We start from the raw sequence: 18,931 nt of genomic DNA, 5'->3' as shown, positions 1-18,931 counted from the left end.
ATATGCATATATGAACTTTATTGTTACTACATAAGTACATTTCTAATGTAAATTAAATATAACAGCATGGTTTTCCCCTACATTGTCAAGTTAAATTATAAGATTTACAGCAAAGTCATTAATGGTTCTCATATGGACAACAATGTATTAAAATTCATCCCTCAACATTCCTCTGCTCAGAAGAATATATTTATGGCTATTATTTGATTAAACTCAAGTTACCTAAGAAACACACATTTTACAGTGAAAATTAAACCGTGTTATACCTACTTCTCTCCATATCTGTGATCTCAGATCACTGGTCAATGGTGTGTTTACTGGGGCAGTGGTGATGTGTTTTGGAGAATAATCTTGTCCTACATATTGAAATATTGAACAGAGGGTGGGTACTTCACTCTTATATTTCCAGTTTGATTTAAGACTGATAAACAGATTATCAGTTAAAGATTATAGAATGAGCATGCTGTTCACTTCCATTTCTCCAAACACTCTCTTGGGATAACAGTATAGAAATACAAATTTGTAGTAAACCCGCAACAATGAAGAAGTCAGGAGTTGGACAATGGATTTCAACCCATTTCTGAACATTAGAAATCAAATGGGAACATGTTGAAAATGAGACAGTCTAGAATATGCTGTAGGAGGCCACAGTGCAGGAGGAATTAGGTCTTCCATTTTGGAACCCCCGAGAAGCTCATGATTTGGATCAGCAGTAGGGCAACCATACAATTTATCTTCTAAACTAGGATATTTTGAGGAGTAAAAGGTGGAACAACGGTAATTACGTTGGGTTGGATGATAGACATAACCTGGGACAATGCTGGGCAAACTGGGACATAAGGTCAATGGACAAGAAGAAGGTCAAGCATAAGAAGAGGGGTTGAAAATATAGGATATCTGAAGTTCTCTTATGGAACAGCCAAAGCAGCCAACCTCTCCAACATGATACCAACAGGGAGCTCAGTTAAAATTTAAAAATTCAGTAATAAAGTGAAGAGAAGTATGATTGCTCCTGTAGAGGCTACTATCACAGATTAATGCCTTTATTCTGGCATTTGGGGGCCTACAGCCTGGTATCTGGCTCCTTGTCATTTTACCCTAAGGGAAAAACCTGCCCATCCGCACATTTCACTCACTTACATAGGACCCACCTCTCTCCCATCAGATATCCTCCTCATGAAAGATGTTGGCAGGGAGACAGACTCACATCCCCTAGCACAAGAAACATGTATCACCCTGGTTTCTTATTTTTCAATATGAATGGCAACCTACAACCAGCAAACATATTAGGAAAACCAGTGAGTGGGAAAAAGTAAGAGAATGATAGAAAGGCAGAAATAAAGGAAAATGATAATTCAGGGTACGAAGAAAACTTTAATAATAATAATAATAATAAAAGGAACCTTACCAACAAAGAACAAACCAAAAAAAATCCCTCTAATTTATAAACTCTTAAAAAGAAGGAGAAAAAAAAAAATCTCAAAAATAAGATGCTACAGAAAGGAAGCAGTGAGAAATAAGAAGCTCTGAAAGTGAAAAATGGGATTGCAAAAATTAAAAATAAAATCAATACGTGAGTTGAAACATTGAGTTGAGCAAAAAGACCTGGAACAGGAAAATATGAGAGAAATTGTTACAGAAGCAGAGGTCCAATTACCAAACAAATAGTAGGAAAGTTCCCAGAATGGGAAGCTGTGAGTGAAAGGGCCCAGTTAAGTGGTAAGTGTGTGAATGACAAAAGACTCACACTGAGAATCGTCATCATGGCATTTCAGAACATCAAGGACGAAAGATCCAGTTTGGAAAACTAACCACCAAACAAACATAGGAATCAGTCTCAAAATAGATTATCAGCAACATTGAATGGTAGAAGACAATAGAATATGGTTTTCAAAGTTCTGAGGAAAAAAAAGGTGATTTTAAACTTCAATACTCTGCTCTAATACTAAGCAAGTGTATGTTGGTGTTAGGTGCCGTCGAGTCGATTCCAACTCGTAGAGATCCCATGCACAACAGAAGGAAATACTGCCTGGTATTGTGCCATCTTCATAATCGTTGTTATGCTTGAGCCCATTGTTGCAGCCACCGTGTCAATCCATCTCCTTGAGGGTCTTTCTCTTTTTCACTGACTCTCTACCTTACCAAGCATGATGTCCTTCTCCAGGATATAGATACAATAAACATAATAAATATAAGACATACAAGGAGTTCTTGGGTGTGCAAACATTTAACATGCTCAGGTGCTAACTAAAAGGTTGGAGGTTTACCCAGAGGTGCTGCAGAAGAAGGTCCTGGTGATCTATTTCCAAAAATTCAGCCATTGAAAACCCTATAGAGCATAGTTCTACTCTGACGCACATGGGGTCTCCATGAGTAAGAATTGACTTGACAGCAACTGGTTAAGACATACAAGACATCAACATTTTTATGTCTTATGTACTCTTAGGAAGTTATTTGAGGAAGCACACTAACAAAATGGGGGAGAAAACCACAACAGAAGAAAATAAGGAACTCAGTAAACACTAGATTCAACCCAGAAAAGTAGTAAAAGAGAAGTCTTAGATTGATGGTTGTGTAGCAGGCCAAGAATTCAGTTGGCCCACTTTGGAAAAGAAGGACAGAAGACTCCAGGAGGGGTCACCAGAAAGAAAGTGATAAGTAGTATGACCAAGAGGCTAGAAAGACTCTAAATTGGACCTCTGACAACACTTTAAAAATAAAAAAAAATACATTTCAAAACTCCAAGAAAAAAAATTGCTCTGCAAGAAAATTTGGTCTAAACATGATGCAAACTAAAAGTCACTATTCCAATCAACTGATGAATTGTAAAAAAAAGAAAATCAATTTAACTTTGATGCCATGAACACTCTCGATGGAGTGATCCTACTGCTATAACACTGGTTCAGTGGAGAAGATACACGACCTCAGAACCCGTCTTCACCCTGCTCCATTCCATATTTTGTAATATGATTAAATATTTGTACTTCTTAACTCAGAAATGAAAAAGGAAATGCAGGTGTATTTTCTTAGGTAGCTATGATAATCCTTAAAAGCCCCCTATCCTGCTGTGCAGCAAAAAAAGGAAACTAAATTTGATCCAGCAATTTAAAGTATCTGTCTTAGTTATCTAGTGATGCTATAACAGAAATACCACAAATAGGTAGTTTTAACAAACAGAAATTTATTTTCTCACAGTTTACAGAAAAAACAAATGAAACCCGTTGCCGTCAAGTCAATTCCAACTCATAGCGACCCTATAGGACAGAGTAGGACTGCCCCATAGGGTTTCCAAGGAGCAGCTGGTGGATCCGAGCTGCTAACCTTTTGGTTAGCAGATGAGCTGTTAACCACTGCGCCACCAAGGCTCCTTTCACAGTTTAGGAGGCTAGAAGTCTGAATTCAGAGCACTGGCTCTAGGGGAAGGCTTTCTCTCTCTGTTGACTCTGGAGGAAGGTCCTTGTCTCTTCAGCTTCTGTTTCCTGCTTCCTTGGGGATCTCCATGTGTCTTGGCATCTATCTTACCCCATTTCTGCTTCAGCTTGCATTTAATCTCTTTTATATCTCAAAAGAAATTGACTCAAGATATAGCCTACACTAATCATGCCTCATTAACATAACAAACCCAGCCCATTCCCAAATGGGATTATAACTACAGGTTTAGAGGTTAGGATTTACAACACAGTTTTGGGGAACACAATTCAATCCATAACAGTATCTTTGGGAATTTAATCTCATTCATGTACATTCTCAGTCTTTCATGTTTCTTTCCTTTCACTGACCTCTGGATTCTCTGGCAACACCCCTTTCCCATCTAGTGACTAGGCACCCTCTACCATCTAATGCCAAGATCTGGGGTCTCTTTTCTCTAGCCCAGTCCAGCTTCGTGATTCTCTCTGGTGACTTCACCCCTCCTTGACTCCAACTGGCCCTGCAATCTGACTATGATAAACGCTCTGTTCCCAGTGCTGGTGGTTCATCTTGCTCTTTTCTGCTACAGTATCAAGGCTCTCCATGGACTGTCAAAAGCATGAACAAATTTGTCTTGGAAGAAACACAGCCAGAATGCTACTTAGAAGCAAGGATGGTGAGACTTCATCTCACGTACTTCGGACATGTTATCAGAAGGAATCTCTCCCCTGAAAAGGACATCATGCTTGGTAAAGTAGAGGGTCAGCAAAAAAGAGGAAGACTCTCAATGAGATGGATTGACACAGTGTCTGCAACAATAAGCTCAAGCATAACAATAATTGTGAGGACGGCGCGAGACCAGGCAGTGTTTCGTTCTGTTGTACGTAGGGTTGTTATGAGTTGGAACCTACTCAACGGCACCTAACAACAACAACAAATGGCCCACAAGCTGTTGCTACATTTACATTCTTTTTAAATGTTTATCATTCCCAGGAGAGAGTTAGAGTAACATGTATGGAGAATCCACAGAGTAATATTCCATTTCACCATCTTGCATGCTGTTCTGACTGTAGTTATAAGAAATAACATTCACTTAGCGCCAGAGGTTTTAGCAAATGGTTTTGGTCTGTGCTCCAGGTATCTTTAGATGTTCTGAGAAATATCTGTTGAGATAGACGATAGGTTAATTCAGCACTGAATGGGAGTATAGGAAGTTGATGTCTCATCAGTACACCTACTGTCAGATAGTTATGCGTCCTTAACAGTGTCCTTAATTTCCTTGTTTTTGTTTTTGGGTGCCCCAGGAGTCTATTCCGACTCATAGTGACCCCATGTGACAGAGTAGAACTGCCTCATAGGATTTTCTTGGCTGTACTCTTTGCAGAAGCATATTGCCAAGCCTTTCGCCGTGGAGCCACTGGGCAGGTTTGAACTGACAACCTTTTGGTTAGCAGACGAATACATAACCATTGCGCCACCGGCATTCTTTAGGATGTGCTAGATGAGGAAATTGGCCTAAGTTCTGAATTCTCTTCCAGCTTTAATGCCTTACACATCTAAGGTTTCTCCCAAAAGAGGAAGTGTCAACGTTTGTCTCTGGGCTTTCGTTGAGTTTTCTCTACCAGCTGCGAATATGGGCCTGTTAAATATCAGCTTTAAAATGTGGGCCTGCCTGTTATGCAGCCTTATCTTTAAAAAGGCTGAATTAAAATTCCAGATCTGTCCCATTTTGCTGCATGATCTTGGGCTAGTTACTTCACTTCTTCACCTATAAAATGGAGATTTTAAGTTTACTACTATTACTATCTAGTACCCTTTGATTCTCAATAAATGGCAGTTTTTGTTGTTTCGAAGAAGGACTTAGCATTCACGGCCTAATTCCATGCTCTCTCAATTGGACAATAGGTTGTCATAAACCCACAAGGAGAAGTCTTGTGGGGGTTTGCAGATAACTCGGTCAGATTTTCCCATTTTCCTCATTTGCAAAGCAACAAGCCTTCTGTACTCACTGTGCTGGGGAAACCCTTGCTCACCATCTTGGGTTTAACAGAAGCCCAGGAAAACAACAGGACAGCAAATTAATTGCCCCTGGCCCATGGCCCTGCCCCATCCCTGATTCTCCCCATCCTAAACATCTGCTGTAGTGTTCATGACACTTGACTTTTCATGTATGCTGTCTGTTTGGTGTGGAATTTCTATTAGGGGCAAGGGAGGGCCCTATCCTCACTTCCCAAGGTAACCAAAAGTCACTACTGGGAATTTCTTGACTTGTGTCTCTTCTGATCAGGTTGGGATTAGAGCTTTCTACCACCCAGCAAACTGAGTCCCATATTCTCATCTTCTACCTTTAGGAAGATGAGATGAAGGCAGAGAATGCAAAAAAGAAAAGCTGTATCCCAGTGACAATTATTACGTTCTGCTAGGCATCACTTTGGGTGACGCAAATGGTTAAGTGCTTAGCTACTAACAGAAAAGTTGGCAATTCAAATCTACCCAGAATCGCTTCAGAAGAAAGGCCTGGCAATCTTCTTCTAAAAGGTCATAGCCTTGAAAATCTTATGGAATACAGTTCTGCTCTGACATACATGGGGTCGCCGTGAGTCAGAATAAACACAACAGCGACTGGTTTTGTTAGGCATCACTTACTCTTCATAGTTTGCTGTTTTGTAGTATGGAAGCAATGTTTTTTCCAATCCTGCAAAGGGAATATTTTCTTACCCTATGACTGTTTATTGATAGGCCTTGAAGACTAGGAAGGAAGAACTTGTCTGTTTGTTTAAAAACCTGGTCCTTTTTTTTTTTTTTTTAACCCCCTCAACCATGTTGTCATAGTGTAACTTACTGGCAATTTTAATAATTAAAAAACAAAGCAGCCTGTTTAAATGCAGCTGAAATGCCATGTATTGAGGGATAAGTATACACCAAGCTGAAACCACCACAGCAATGATCCTAGAATTAAAATCTGAGTGGTTTAATATCAATGATGCCCACACAGGATTTTTCTGTTTTGTCATCTCTATAGAGTATAATACAATGGTGATCTAGGGAATTCGTGGAAAGTCCCCATCAAATTTCTCATTACTGAACTAACTAACCCAGACCTGATTAAGGTGTTACATCTCTGTTTATCCAATTTAAGCAAAAGGAGCTCAAGGTTGAAAGTGTTCATTGATAGACTGTTCCTGGATATGGTAAATGCTTACATTTCCATATGAATTTCATAATTGATTTGTCTTGTTCTGCAAAAACTCTCAGTGCATACTTTTGTCAGAATTAAGCTAAATTTATGCCATCCTAAACAGACTCTTTTATGAGTTCTCCATTGCATTTAGAATTTTCATTTATATAGGTATTTTATTTCTTGTTAAGTTTATTTTTAGAAGTATTTTATTGCTATTATTCCTATTGTATAGTAATTTTAATTTTTTTAATAATACTATTGAAACTAAGTGCCAGAACAATTTTTTTGTTACTTATTGAAAATTTTATTTTCTCTTTGGAGAATTGTATGCTAATATCATTTGCCCATATTTCTAGTAGAGTATTCATCATTTTCTTGTTGATTTATAAGAGTTCTTTATATATTAAGGCTATTGACTGTTCATCTTTAGTTTAGAGGTGGGAGGGAACTTAAATGATCTGATCCTACCCATTTGTCCTACAAATTAAGAAATTGAGACAGGATGATTTTTCCATTGCCACATAGAAAATTAGTAGACAATCAAGACTAAAAATAGGCCTTCTGGGTCTTTATTCAGAGGTTCTTTCCCGATCATTTGCTTCCTTGTCTTCACCTTTCTCCTTTTCTTACTAAATTAAGTATCATCAGGTTTCTTGATTTAACTCAAAGACATAATTATTTTGGTTCCCTACCTCAACAAATTAATCAACCATAACTTCTGAATTAAAATATTATCTTAATTCTTGACATCTCCTCTCAACTCTATATATGATCGTCTAATAAACCCTTCCACTTGGCTTGACACTTCCAATTTAATATTTTCAAACTGGGTTTTTCAGCATCTGTTCCCCAGTTTGCAACTCTTATAGTATTCTTCATCTGAGCAAACAGCAATTTCAACGTTCCTGGTGGCCAGGCCCAAAATTTTGAAGTCATCTTTGTCTCCTCTTTTATCCCAAACTCCCAATCCAATTCATCACCAAATTCTATCAGTATATTTTCAAAATATATCCAGATATGGTCACATCACACATTCCTCCGCCCTACCCCAGTCAAAACTACCTCTTACATAGATTACTGCATAATCTCCTATTTGGTTCCCTGCCTTCATCTTTGACTCCTTTGTCTCCCCACAGCTGAGGTGATCCAAAATAAGAATATAATTCCCTTCTTCTTCTGAAAATCCTCCAATGATTCCCAGTCTCATGTAGAATAAAATTCAATGTCTACGTCATGGCCCACATGATCTTAACCCATCCCCTCACTGTCCCCTCCCACCTCTAGGCTTTTGCTTTGATGTCAGTTTCCTTTCATTCATGCATGTCTTTGTTTTCCTTTTAATACTTCAAGCACACTTTTGCCTCAGAAGCTTTGCAATTCCTGTTCTTTTTTCACCATCACGACCCTTCACTCAAATATAAACACTATGACTCCAAAGACTTTCTGTTTTGTAGCTGCTGTGTCCTCAGCACCTAGGAGAATGTCTGAATTTAGCAGGTGCACAATATGTGATTGTTGAATGAATGAACGCACCATGTTGCTGTTGATGTTGTTAGGTGCTGTCAAATCGGTTCCGACTCACAGCAACCCTACTTAGACAACAGAAAGAAACACTGCCCAGTCCTGCACCATCCTCACAATTATTGCTATATTTGAGCCCATTGTAGCAGCCGCTATGTCACCTCATCTCATTGAAGGTCTTCCTCTTTTTTCACTGACTCGAATTTACTGACCATGATGTCCTTCTCCAGGGACTGGTCCCTCCTAACAATAAGTGAGACAAAGTTTTGCCATCCTCCTTTCTAAGGAGCATTCTGGCTGTACTTCCAAGACAGGTTTGTTCACTCTTCTGGTAATCTATGGTATATTCAATATTCTTCACCAGCAGCATAATTCAAAGGTATCAATTCTTCTTTGGTCTTCCTTATTCATTGTCCAGCTTTTGCACGCATATGAGGTGATTGAAAATATGGCTTGAGTCAGGCCCACCCTAGTCCTCAAAGTGACATTTTACTTTTTAACATTTGAAGACGTCTTTTGCTACAGATTTGCCCAATGCAATATGTTGATTGATTTCTTGACTGCTGCTTCTATGGGCATTGATTGTGGATCCAAGTAAAATGAAATCCTTGATAACTTCAATATTTTCTCCATTTATCATAATGTTGCTTATTGGTCCAGTTGGGAGGATTTTTGTTTTCTTTATAATGAGGTGTAATCCATACTGAAGGCTATGGTCTTTGAGCTTCATCAGTAAGTGCTTCAAGTCCTCTTCACTTTCAGCAAACAAAGTTGTGTCATCTGCATATCACAGGTTGTTGACGAGTCTTCCTCCAGTCCTGATGCCTTCTTCTTCTTCACATAATCCAGGTTCTCAAATTATGTGTTCAGTATACAGATTGAATAAGTATGGTGAAATGATACAACGCTGACACTCACCTTTCCTGACTTTAAACCATGCAACATCCCCTTGTTCTGTTCAAACACCTGTCTCGATCTATGTACAGCTTCCTCATGAGCACAAATAAGTGTTCTGGAATTCCCATTCTTCACAATGTTATCCATAATATGTTGTGATCCACACAGCTGAATGCCTTTGCATAGTCAATGAAACACAGGTAAACATCTTTTTGGTATTCTTTGCTTTTAGCCATTGCTTTTAGCAATGATATCCTTTGTTCCATGTCTTTTCTGAATCCGGCTTGAATTTCTGGAAGTTGCCTATCAGTGTATTGCTGCAGCCATTTCTGAATTATCTTCAACAAAGTTTTACTTCCATTTGATATTGATGATATTTGTTGATAATTTCCACATTCCATTGGATCACCTTTCTTTGGAATGGGCACAAATATGGATCTCTTCCAGTTGGTTGGCCAGGTAGCTGTCTTCTAAATTTCTTGGCATAGACAAGTGAGCACTTTCAGGGTTGCATCAGTTTGTTGAAACATCTCAGTCGGTATTCCGTCAATTCCTGGGACCTCATTTTTCGCCAATGCCTTCTATGCAGTGTGGACTTCTTCCTTCAATACCATCGGTTCTTGATCACATACTACCTCCTGAAATGGTTGAACATCGACCAGTTCTTTTTGGTATAATGACTCTGTGTATCCCTTCCATCTTCGTTTGATGCTTCTTGTGTCGTTCAATTTTTTACCCATAAAATCCTCCAGTATTACAACTTGAGGCTTGAATTTTTTCTTCATTTCTTTCAGCTTGAGAAATGCCAAGTGTGTTCTTCCATTTTGGTTTTCTAACTCTAGGTCTTTGTGTGTTTCCTTATAGTATTTTACTTTGTCATCTCAAGCTGCCCTTTGCAATCTTCTGTACAGCTTTTTACTTCATCATTTCTTCCACTCACTTTAGCGACTCTATGTTCAGGAGCAAGTTTCAGACTCACTTCTCACATCCATTTTGGTCTTTTCTTTCTTTCCTGTCTTTTTAATGACTTTTATTTTCTTCATATACTAAATAACTCCCCTTTCCTGACACTTTATCATACTATACACTTCTATTTTCCTCAAAGCATATACCCAGAGAGCAAAGACCTTACTCTTATCTCTCCTACTATGTTTCAAGAGGCTCACACTACATGACACACAGTGGGTGCTCACAAAATATTTGGAGAATAAATGAATGTCATTAGCCTAGCTGCTAAAGATCATAAGAGTTGTGCCTCCATGACAGCACTAACCACATGATGTTAAAATGATATATTTATGATTCTGTCTTCTTCAGAGTCCATGATAATTTCTGGGACGGGGCAATGTTTAATTCATGGTCACTTCCTTACTGTCTCCTATAGTGTCTGGCACCCAGTGGTACTCCATAGATATTTGCCAAACTAAAGTGAAGGTGCAGAGAGGACATAAGGCCTCTTCAGCAAGTTCATTCCACTTTAGCCCTCTCTTTCATGGACTGGGGTTATGAATCACAGAAGATGAAATAAGAAAAAGTGAATATTATGAGACAGCAAAGGAAGACCATATGAGGAAGGGTACAAAGTAGAGCTAATATGTGGAAATTAAGTGCCTGGATTAGCTTTCATGGGGAGAAGAAATACAACAGTGAGATCATCAATTCAGATACTTGTTTCAGAGCAATGCCAAACATCGGGTGCTATAAATTTAGATGTTCCTTTTTTTTTCCCCCTAAACTAAGAAATAATTCTATTGATGTGCTATGTTTAATGGTTCCTGTGAACAAGTCATCTTTCTGATTACCCAAGCACACTCCTTATAGTAGCTGTTCCAAACTTTCTCCATTCTTTCTTTGTCTCCAGAATTCTTTCTCCTTGCAGATGGTCCTACCTCCCACTTTGCTGAGAAAATCAAAGTTATTATAGGAGAAATTCTCTAGCCTATTTTCTCCACCAGAAATATCATTGATCCCACATGCCTCCCTCCTTATTCTTTTCTGTCTCTGCATAATAGCTACCTCTCTCCTTTGTAAGGGCATCCCTGAGTGGTGCAAATGGTTAAGGTGCTCAGCTGCTAACTGAAAGGTTAGAAGTTCAAGTTCACCCAGAGATGCTTTGAAGAAAGGCCTGGTGATCTTCTTCTGAAAAGTAAGCCATTGAAAACTCTATGGAACACAGTTCTACTCTGACACACATGAGTCACCATGAGTTGGAATCAACTCAACAGCAACTGTTTTTTTCTTTTCAAAAATTAATCTTAGCATTGCATCTGAATTTCTTTCCTTTTTTTCTTTTTTTAATCATCTAATACCTGTCTCCTCAATTATTTCCAATTTTCAAGCATTGTGCATATCTTCCTTTCCACTAGTTCCCTCTCTTTGGCCTTCAAGCATACATGGTCTTCCCTGTCTTGAAAAACTGATAGTTGCTCTTATTGTCCGCCTCAAGCCTACATCTTTTCTTTCATAGCTATATGTCTTATATGTATAACATACTGCCTCCATTCTTTTGCAATATACTTCATCTATTATCACAAATTTTGTCTTAGTTATATAGTGCTTCTATTACAGAAATACCACAAATGAGTGGCTTTAACAAACAGAAATTTATTTTCTCACAGTTTGGGAGGCAAGAGTCCGAATTCAGGGCACTGGCTCGAGGGGAAGGCTTTCTATCTCTGTTGACTCTGGGAGAAAGTCCTTGTTTCTTTTCATTTTCTGTTCTTTGGCTCCTTGATGATCTTCATGTGGTACCTATCTTCCCCCATCTCTGCTTACTTATTCTGCGACTTTTATATCTCAAAAGAGATTGACTCAAGATCAACCCTGCACGAACGCTGCCTCATTGACATAACAAGGAAACCCATTCCCAAATGGGATCATAACCACAGGTGTAAAACCCATTGCCATCAAGTTGATTCCAACTCTTAGTGACCTATAGGACAGAGTAGAACTGCCCCATAGGGTTTCCAAGGCTGTAATCTTTACGGGGAAGATTGCCAAGTCTTTCTCCCATGGAGTAGTTGGTGGGTTCGAACTACTGATCTTTCGGTTAGCAGTCAAGTGCTCAACCACTGTGCCTTTACCACACATATTTTGGGGGAACACAATTCAATCCATAATAGAGTTCTACTCACACTTCAAGTCTCAGCTCTGTTGACATGGTACTGTCGTGTTACATTGGTGCCTACCAAACATGGCTTTCTAAACTTCACATTCAGTGGCCTCCTCTCAGTGTTCACTCTGCCTGACTCTTGTGCAGCATTCCTCATCACACATTGTCTTTGACCCTCAAGTATGATACCCAGACTCCTGCTTTACCTCCAACTCCATCTCTGAATTACTTTATTTCCTAATTGTTGACAACATCACATAAATCTCTGGAGGACAGAGATATCATCTTACGTAAAGTTGCATCTTGTTCCTTATAAAGAGTCTGGCACATGGTAGAGGCTCAATGAGTATCTGCTAAGGAATGAATGCAAAGTGGCTTAATAGACACTCAAAGGTGCTTACAGATGAGGATGTACCATATTTTGGCCAGAATTTGTTATTAACTCCAGCATACTCACTCTTCCTTAACTAAGTGCTGCATCCAAACCACCGCCAAGACTTACGCCACTGCATACAGGGAGCCTTGTAAAAGTGGAACTGGCTTGAAGCAAACCCACCTTCGTCACCAGAAAATCAACTTGAAAGCCCAGTTCTGATCACAGTCAGCCTCATCATTTTCACAGATGAAAGTCTATATATCTTCCTCCCAAGTGAATTTACATATGTAATTTACATAATAAATAGGAAAATAAGGAAACAGTATTTGAAGTGTAATTAAATTGTATTGTTTAGAAAACAGAGAAAATAAAGCTTTCTAGTGCCAGTAGGGCAACAAAGATCTCTCTGTAGCTTAATCATCTGATGAATCAGTTCTTTATTCCTGTCATTGCTACTGCCATGTCTCATTCTAGTGGACTAATTTTTAATTGAAAATGATCTAATTAGAGACGTTCACTTAAAAAATATAATGACATCCTTCACAGGGATATGAAAATAAGTAGTTATTAGCTTGCAAAAGTTAAAATAATTTCTGTGCACGAAACATTAAGCAACAATTCCTTCTTCCTGGGTCTTCTTCTTGCCTATGCCCTTTATTATCTCATGGCCCCATTTTCTCCTACACAGCCAAAATAACTGCTGTGCCAATTGAGTTCTGCAGGAAGTAGACACCTAGATAGACGTAGGCGAGCAAAGGAGAGCACGGGATTTATACATAGACTGAGTATGGAGAGTAAAGGATTTATTGAGGATGCAAGGAGCCCTCGTGGCACAGTAGTTAAGAGCTACAGTGTGCTACAGCTGCTAACGAAAAAGGTCAGCAGTTGGAATCCACCAGCTGTTCCTTGGAAACCCTATGGGGCAGTTCTACTCTGTCCTATATGGTTACTATGAGTTGGAATCAACTTGACAGCAGTGGGTTGGTTTTGTTTTGTTTGGGTTAAGGAATGTGAAAGGCAAAGGCAGGAAGCAAGGTTATGGAGGGAGAAACAGAGATAGAGTCACCTCCTCTGCAGTGGTCACACAGCCAGTAAGAGTCAGAGGCAGGTGGAAACCAGGCGGTCTGGCTCCAGAATCAGAGCTCACAACCACTAAGCAGCACTACCTATGTCTCACTTGCCCTAATATATACAGTGCATTTCATTAATATTATTGTTGTTATTCAAATAACAGCTTTTTGTAATTTATGGGTTAAACACTCTGATAAGTGCCTTATATACATTACCTATTTGTGAGGTAGGTACTATTTTCTCCTTACTTGTTAGAAAACTGAAGCTTGGAAAGTTTAAATAACGTCCCCAGAATCACCCAGCTAGTAAGTAGCTGAATTGGAATTCAAACCCAAACCCTGGCTCTGAACCCAGGCTCCACAGTCCTTTATACACAGTCATTTCCTTTCAACAGAGTTTTTATTTATTCATGTATTTTAATTTTTTTTATTGTGCTTTATGTGGAAGTTTACAGTGCAAATTAGTTTCTAATTAAACAGTTAATACACAAATTGTTTTGTGACATTGGTTGCTGTCAAGGATTGAATTATGCCCCCCCCAAAATGTGTGTATCAATTTGGCTGGGCCATGATTCCCAGAATTGTGTGGTTGGCCTCCATTTTGTGATTGTAGTTTTATGTTAAAGAGGATTAGGGTGGAATTGTAACACCACCCTTACCCAGGTCACATCCCTGATCCAATGTAAAGGGAGTTTCCCTCGGGTGTGGCCTGCACCACCTTTTACCTTACAAGAGATAAAAGGAAGGGGAAGCAAGTAGAGAATTGGGGACCTCATACCGTCAAGAAAGCAGTGCCAGGAGCAGAGGGAGTCCTTTGGACGGAGGTCCCTGCGCCGAGAAGCTCCTAGTCTGGGGGAACACTGATGAGAAGGCCGAGAGAGAGAAAGCCTTCCCCTGAAGCTGACACCCTGAATTTGGACGTTTAGTCTACTTTCACTGTGAGGAAATAAACTTCTCTTCATTAAAACCATCCACTTGTGGTATTTCTGTTATAGCAGTACTAGATGACTAAGACAGTTGCCAACCCCACAATATATCAATACTCTCTTCTCCACCCCAGGTTCCCTGCTTCCATTTGTCCAGTTTTCCTGTCCTTTCTTGCCTTCTGGTCTTTACTTTTGGGCTGATGTGCCCATTAGTTTCGTATCCCTGATGGAACCACAACGCACGTCCCTCATGTGTGTTATTATTGTCTGCCCTATAGACCTGTCTAATCTTTGGCTGAATGGGGAACCTCAGGAGTGACTTCAGTACTGAGTTAAAAGGGTATCTGGGGGCCATACTCTCAGGGGTTTCTCCAGTCTCTGTCAGAGCAGCAAGCCTGATCTTTTTGTGTGTGTGGTGTGTGAATTTGAATTTTGTTCCATAATTTTCTCCCACTCTGTCCGGGACCCTCTATCATGATTCTTGACAGAGAAGTCAGTGGTGGTAACCAGGCACCATATAGTTGTTCTGGGCTCAGTCTCGTGGAAGTTGTGGTAGATGTGGTCCATCAGTCCTTTGGACTAATCTTTCCCTTGTGTCTTTCATTTTGTTCATGCTCCTTTGCTCCAGCTGAGATGGGGCCAGTAGATATATCTTAGATGGTTGCTCGCAGGCTTTTAACACCCCAGACTCTACTCACCGCAGTCAGATGTAGAACATTTTCTTTATAGACTACGTTATGCCAATTGAGACTATGTCCCTCAAGACCAAGGTCCCCAGCCCTCAGCACAGTAGCTCGGTCCCTCAGGGTGTTTAGATAAGTCTGTGAAGCGTCTATTACTTTGACCTTATCAAGTTGTGCTGACTTCCCCAGTAATGTCTTACCAAAGTTACCACTTATCTGCTATCTAGTTGGTGTTTTTCCCTCCCCATTGTTCTGCTCCCTTGTAATCATCAAAGATTGTTTCTTTCTATGTGGGAATATTTTCATCATAGTCATCTTATATAATATTTGTCATTTTGTGATTGACTTATTTCACTCAGCATAATGCCTTCCAGATCCATCCATGCTGTGAGATGTTCCACAGATTCCTCATTGCTCTTTATTGTTGCATAGTATTCCATTGTGTGTATGTACCATACTTTGTTTATCCATTCATCTGTTGATGGACACTTAGGTTGTTCCCATCTTTTTGCTTTTGTGAATAATGCTGCAAGGAACATGGGTGTGCATATGTCTATTTGTGTGACAGCTTATTTCTCTAGGATATATATATATATTTCTCTAGGAGTGGGATTGCTGGATCATATGGCATTTCTATTTCTAGCTTATTAAGGAAGTGCCATATCGAAAGCTGAGCAATGAATAAGGAAAAGGGAAGAAGAATTGACACCTTTGAATTACGGTGTTGACGAAGAATATTGAATATACCTTGGACTGCCAAAAGAACGAACAAAGCCATCTGGAAGAAGTACAGCCAGAATGCTCCTTAGAAGCAAGGATGGAGAGACTTCTCCTCACATACTTTGGACATGTTATCAGGAGGGATCAGTCCCTGGAGAAAGACATCATGCTTGGTAAAGTAGCGGGTCAGCAAAAAAGAGGAGGACCCTCAAAAAGATGTATTGACACAGTGGCTGCAACAATGGGCTCAAGCACAACACCGATCATGAGGATGGCACAATACCAGGCAGTATTTTGTTCTGTTGTACATAGGGTTGCTATGAGTTGGAACCTGCTGGACGGCACCTAACAACAACAACAACATATCGTTTTCCAAAATGCTTGTACCATTTTGCATTCCCACCAGCAGTGCATAAGAGTTCCAATCTCCTGGCAACCTCTGCTGCATTTATTATTTTCTGTTTTTTTGATCCTTGCCAGTAATGTCAGAGTAAGATGGTAACTCATTGTAGTTGTGATTTGCATTTCTCTAATGGCTAGTGATCACAAGCATTTCCTCAAGTGTCTTTTAGCTGCCTGAATATCTTCTTTGGTGAAGTGTCTATTCATATCCTTTGCCCAATTTTTAATTGGATTATTAGTCTTTTTATTGTAGAGGTGTTGGATTTTCCTATAGATTTTAAAGATTAGAACTTTGTCGGATTTGTCATAGCCAAAAAATTTTTTCCCAGTCTGTAAGTTCTCTTTTTACTCTTTTGGCGAAGTCTTTTGATGAGCATGTTTATTTTTCAGAAGATCACATTTATCTAACTTATCTTCTGGTGTTTGTGTATTGTTAATTATGGTTTGTTTCCTGTTTATGCAGTATACTAGGACCCCTATTGTTGACCCTATTTTTTTCTTCCATGATCTTTACAGTTTTGGGTTTTATATTTAGGTCTTTGATCCATTTTGAATTAGTTTCTGTGTATGGTGTGAGGTATGGGTCCTGTTTCATTTTTTTTTACAAATGGATATCCAGTTTTGGATTTGAGAATAACGTTGGCGGTTGGTTTTGGATACCAAAAACATCATTTGTTAAAAGACTGTATTTTCCCCATTTAATGAACTTGGGGCCTTTGTCAAAGATCAGTGGCCATAGGTAGATGGATTTACATCTGAGTTCTAGATTCTGTTGCATTGGTCAGTGTGTACCAGTACCAGGCTGTTTTAACTACCATAGCTGTTTAGTAGGTTCTGAGGCCAGGTAGTGCAAGGTCTCCTACTCTGTTTTTCTTCTTCAATAGTGCTTTATTTATCCGGGGCCTCTTTTCTTTCCATATAAAGTTAATGATTAGTTTTTCCATTTCTTTAAAGAATGCTGTTAGTATTTGGATTGGGATTACATTGTACTTGTAGATTGCTTTGTGTAGAATTGACATTTTCATAATGTTTAGTCTGCCTATCCATGAGCATGGTATGTTTTTCCATTTATGTAAGTCTCATTTCCTTTCTTATAGTAGTGTTTTATAGTTTTCTGTGTATAGGTTTTTATGTCCCTGGTTAGATTTATTCCTAATTATTTTATTTTTTTTAGGGGCTATTATAAATGGTATTGTTTTCCTGATTTCCTTTTCATAGTTCTCTTTATCAGTGTATAGGAATCCAACTGATTTTTGTATGTTTATCTTGTATCCTGCTACTCTGCTGTGTCTTTCTATTAGTTTCAGTAGTTTTCTTGTGGAGTCTTTAGGGTTCTCTACGTATAGTATATCACCCGTGAATAGGAATAGTTTTACTTCTTTCTTACCAATTTGGATGCCCTTTATTTCTTTTTCTTGCATTATTGATCTAGCTAGGACTTCCAGCACAATGTTAAATAGGAGTGGTGATAAAGGGCACCCTTGTCTTGTTCCCATTCTCAAGGGGAACATTTTCAGCCTGTCTCCATTGAGAATAACGTTGGCGGTTGGTTTTGGATACCAAAAACATTTGCTGTCGCATCAATTCTGACTCATAGCAACAGAGTAGAACTGCCCCATAAGGCTTCCAAGGAGTAGCTGATGGATTGAAACTGCCGAACTCTTGGTTGACAACCAAACTTTTAACCACTCTGTCACCAGGGCTCCTGGTTTTGTATAGATACCCTTTATTATGTTGAGAAATTTCCCTCCTATCCCTATCTTATTGAGAGTTTTTATCAGGAATGGGTGTTGGACTTTGTTGAATGCCTTTTTTGCATGGATTGAGATGATCATGTGAGTCTTTTCTTTTGTTTTATTTCTTTGTTGGATTACGTTGATAGATTTTCTAATGTTGAATCATCCATTGCATACCTGGTATGACTCCCACTTGGTTGGGGTGTATTATTTTTTTATATGGTGCTGAATTCTATTGGCTAGAATTTTGTTGAGAAGTTTTGCATCTATACTCATGAGAGACATTGGTCTGTAATTTTCTTTTTTTGTGGTATGTTTGCCTGATTTTGGTATCAGGGTTATGCTGGCTTCATAGAATGAATTCAAATGTACCCCTTCCTTTTCTATGTTCTAAGATAGTTTGAGAAGTACTAGTACAAGATATTCTCTGAATATTTGGTAGAATTCTCCAGTGAAGCCATCTGGGCCAACTCAAAAGATTAGATAGGAAACTTAGTGGGCAGTGAGTTTATGTTAATAGTGGAGGAATAATTTGGAAAAGGAGGGTGAGGATAGTTGCACAACTAGAAGAATGTAAACAATGTTACTGAATTGTACCTGTAGAAATTGTTGAATTTTTGTATGTTCTGCTGTATATATTCTCAGTAACAACAAAAAATTAAATTATTTAAAAAAAAAAAAACCCTATGAAGCACAGTTCTATTCTGACACACATGGGGATGCCATGAGTCACGGTCAGCTCATTAACAATTTTTTTTTAATTGAGGTGAATTGAACAACCAATGGCCCTACAATTGTTAGTAACCTAGATTGAAGCCAAGTTCTAACAGAGAGGATTTGCATTTGCTTTTGTTAATCACCTCTTCGCATTACCAACCAGAGGTCACGTAAATGAAATT

At 39.0% G+C, this 18,931-nt stretch overlaps 1 protein-coding gene across 1 annotated transcript in view; it reads left to right on the top strand.

Annotated features, from left to right (window-relative positions):
• MACROD2 (mono-ADP ribosylhydrolase 2) overlaps nt 1–18,931 on the top strand; it is a 2,703,848-nt gene that overhangs the window by 2,620,776 nt on the left and 64,141 nt on the right. The window contains exon 16 of the mRNA XM_023731427.1: nt 2,614–2,636. Within this exon, the coding sequence (XP_023587195.1) occupies nt 2,614–2,636 (23 nt within the window). The remainder of the gene's footprint in view (nt 1–2,613; nt 2,637–18,931) is intronic.

The sequence above is a fragment of the Trichechus manatus genome, unplaced genomic scaffold, assembly GCF_000243295.1.
Source record: "Trichechus manatus latirostris isolate Lorelei unplaced genomic scaffold, TriManLat1.0 scaffold00042, whole genome shotgun sequence".
NCBI classification, from domain to species: Eukaryota; Metazoa; Chordata; class Mammalia; order Sirenia; family Trichechidae; genus Trichechus; species Trichechus manatus.
Note: the sequence above shows the minus strand (reverse complement) of the source record. Positions and strands in the feature narration are given on the sequence as shown.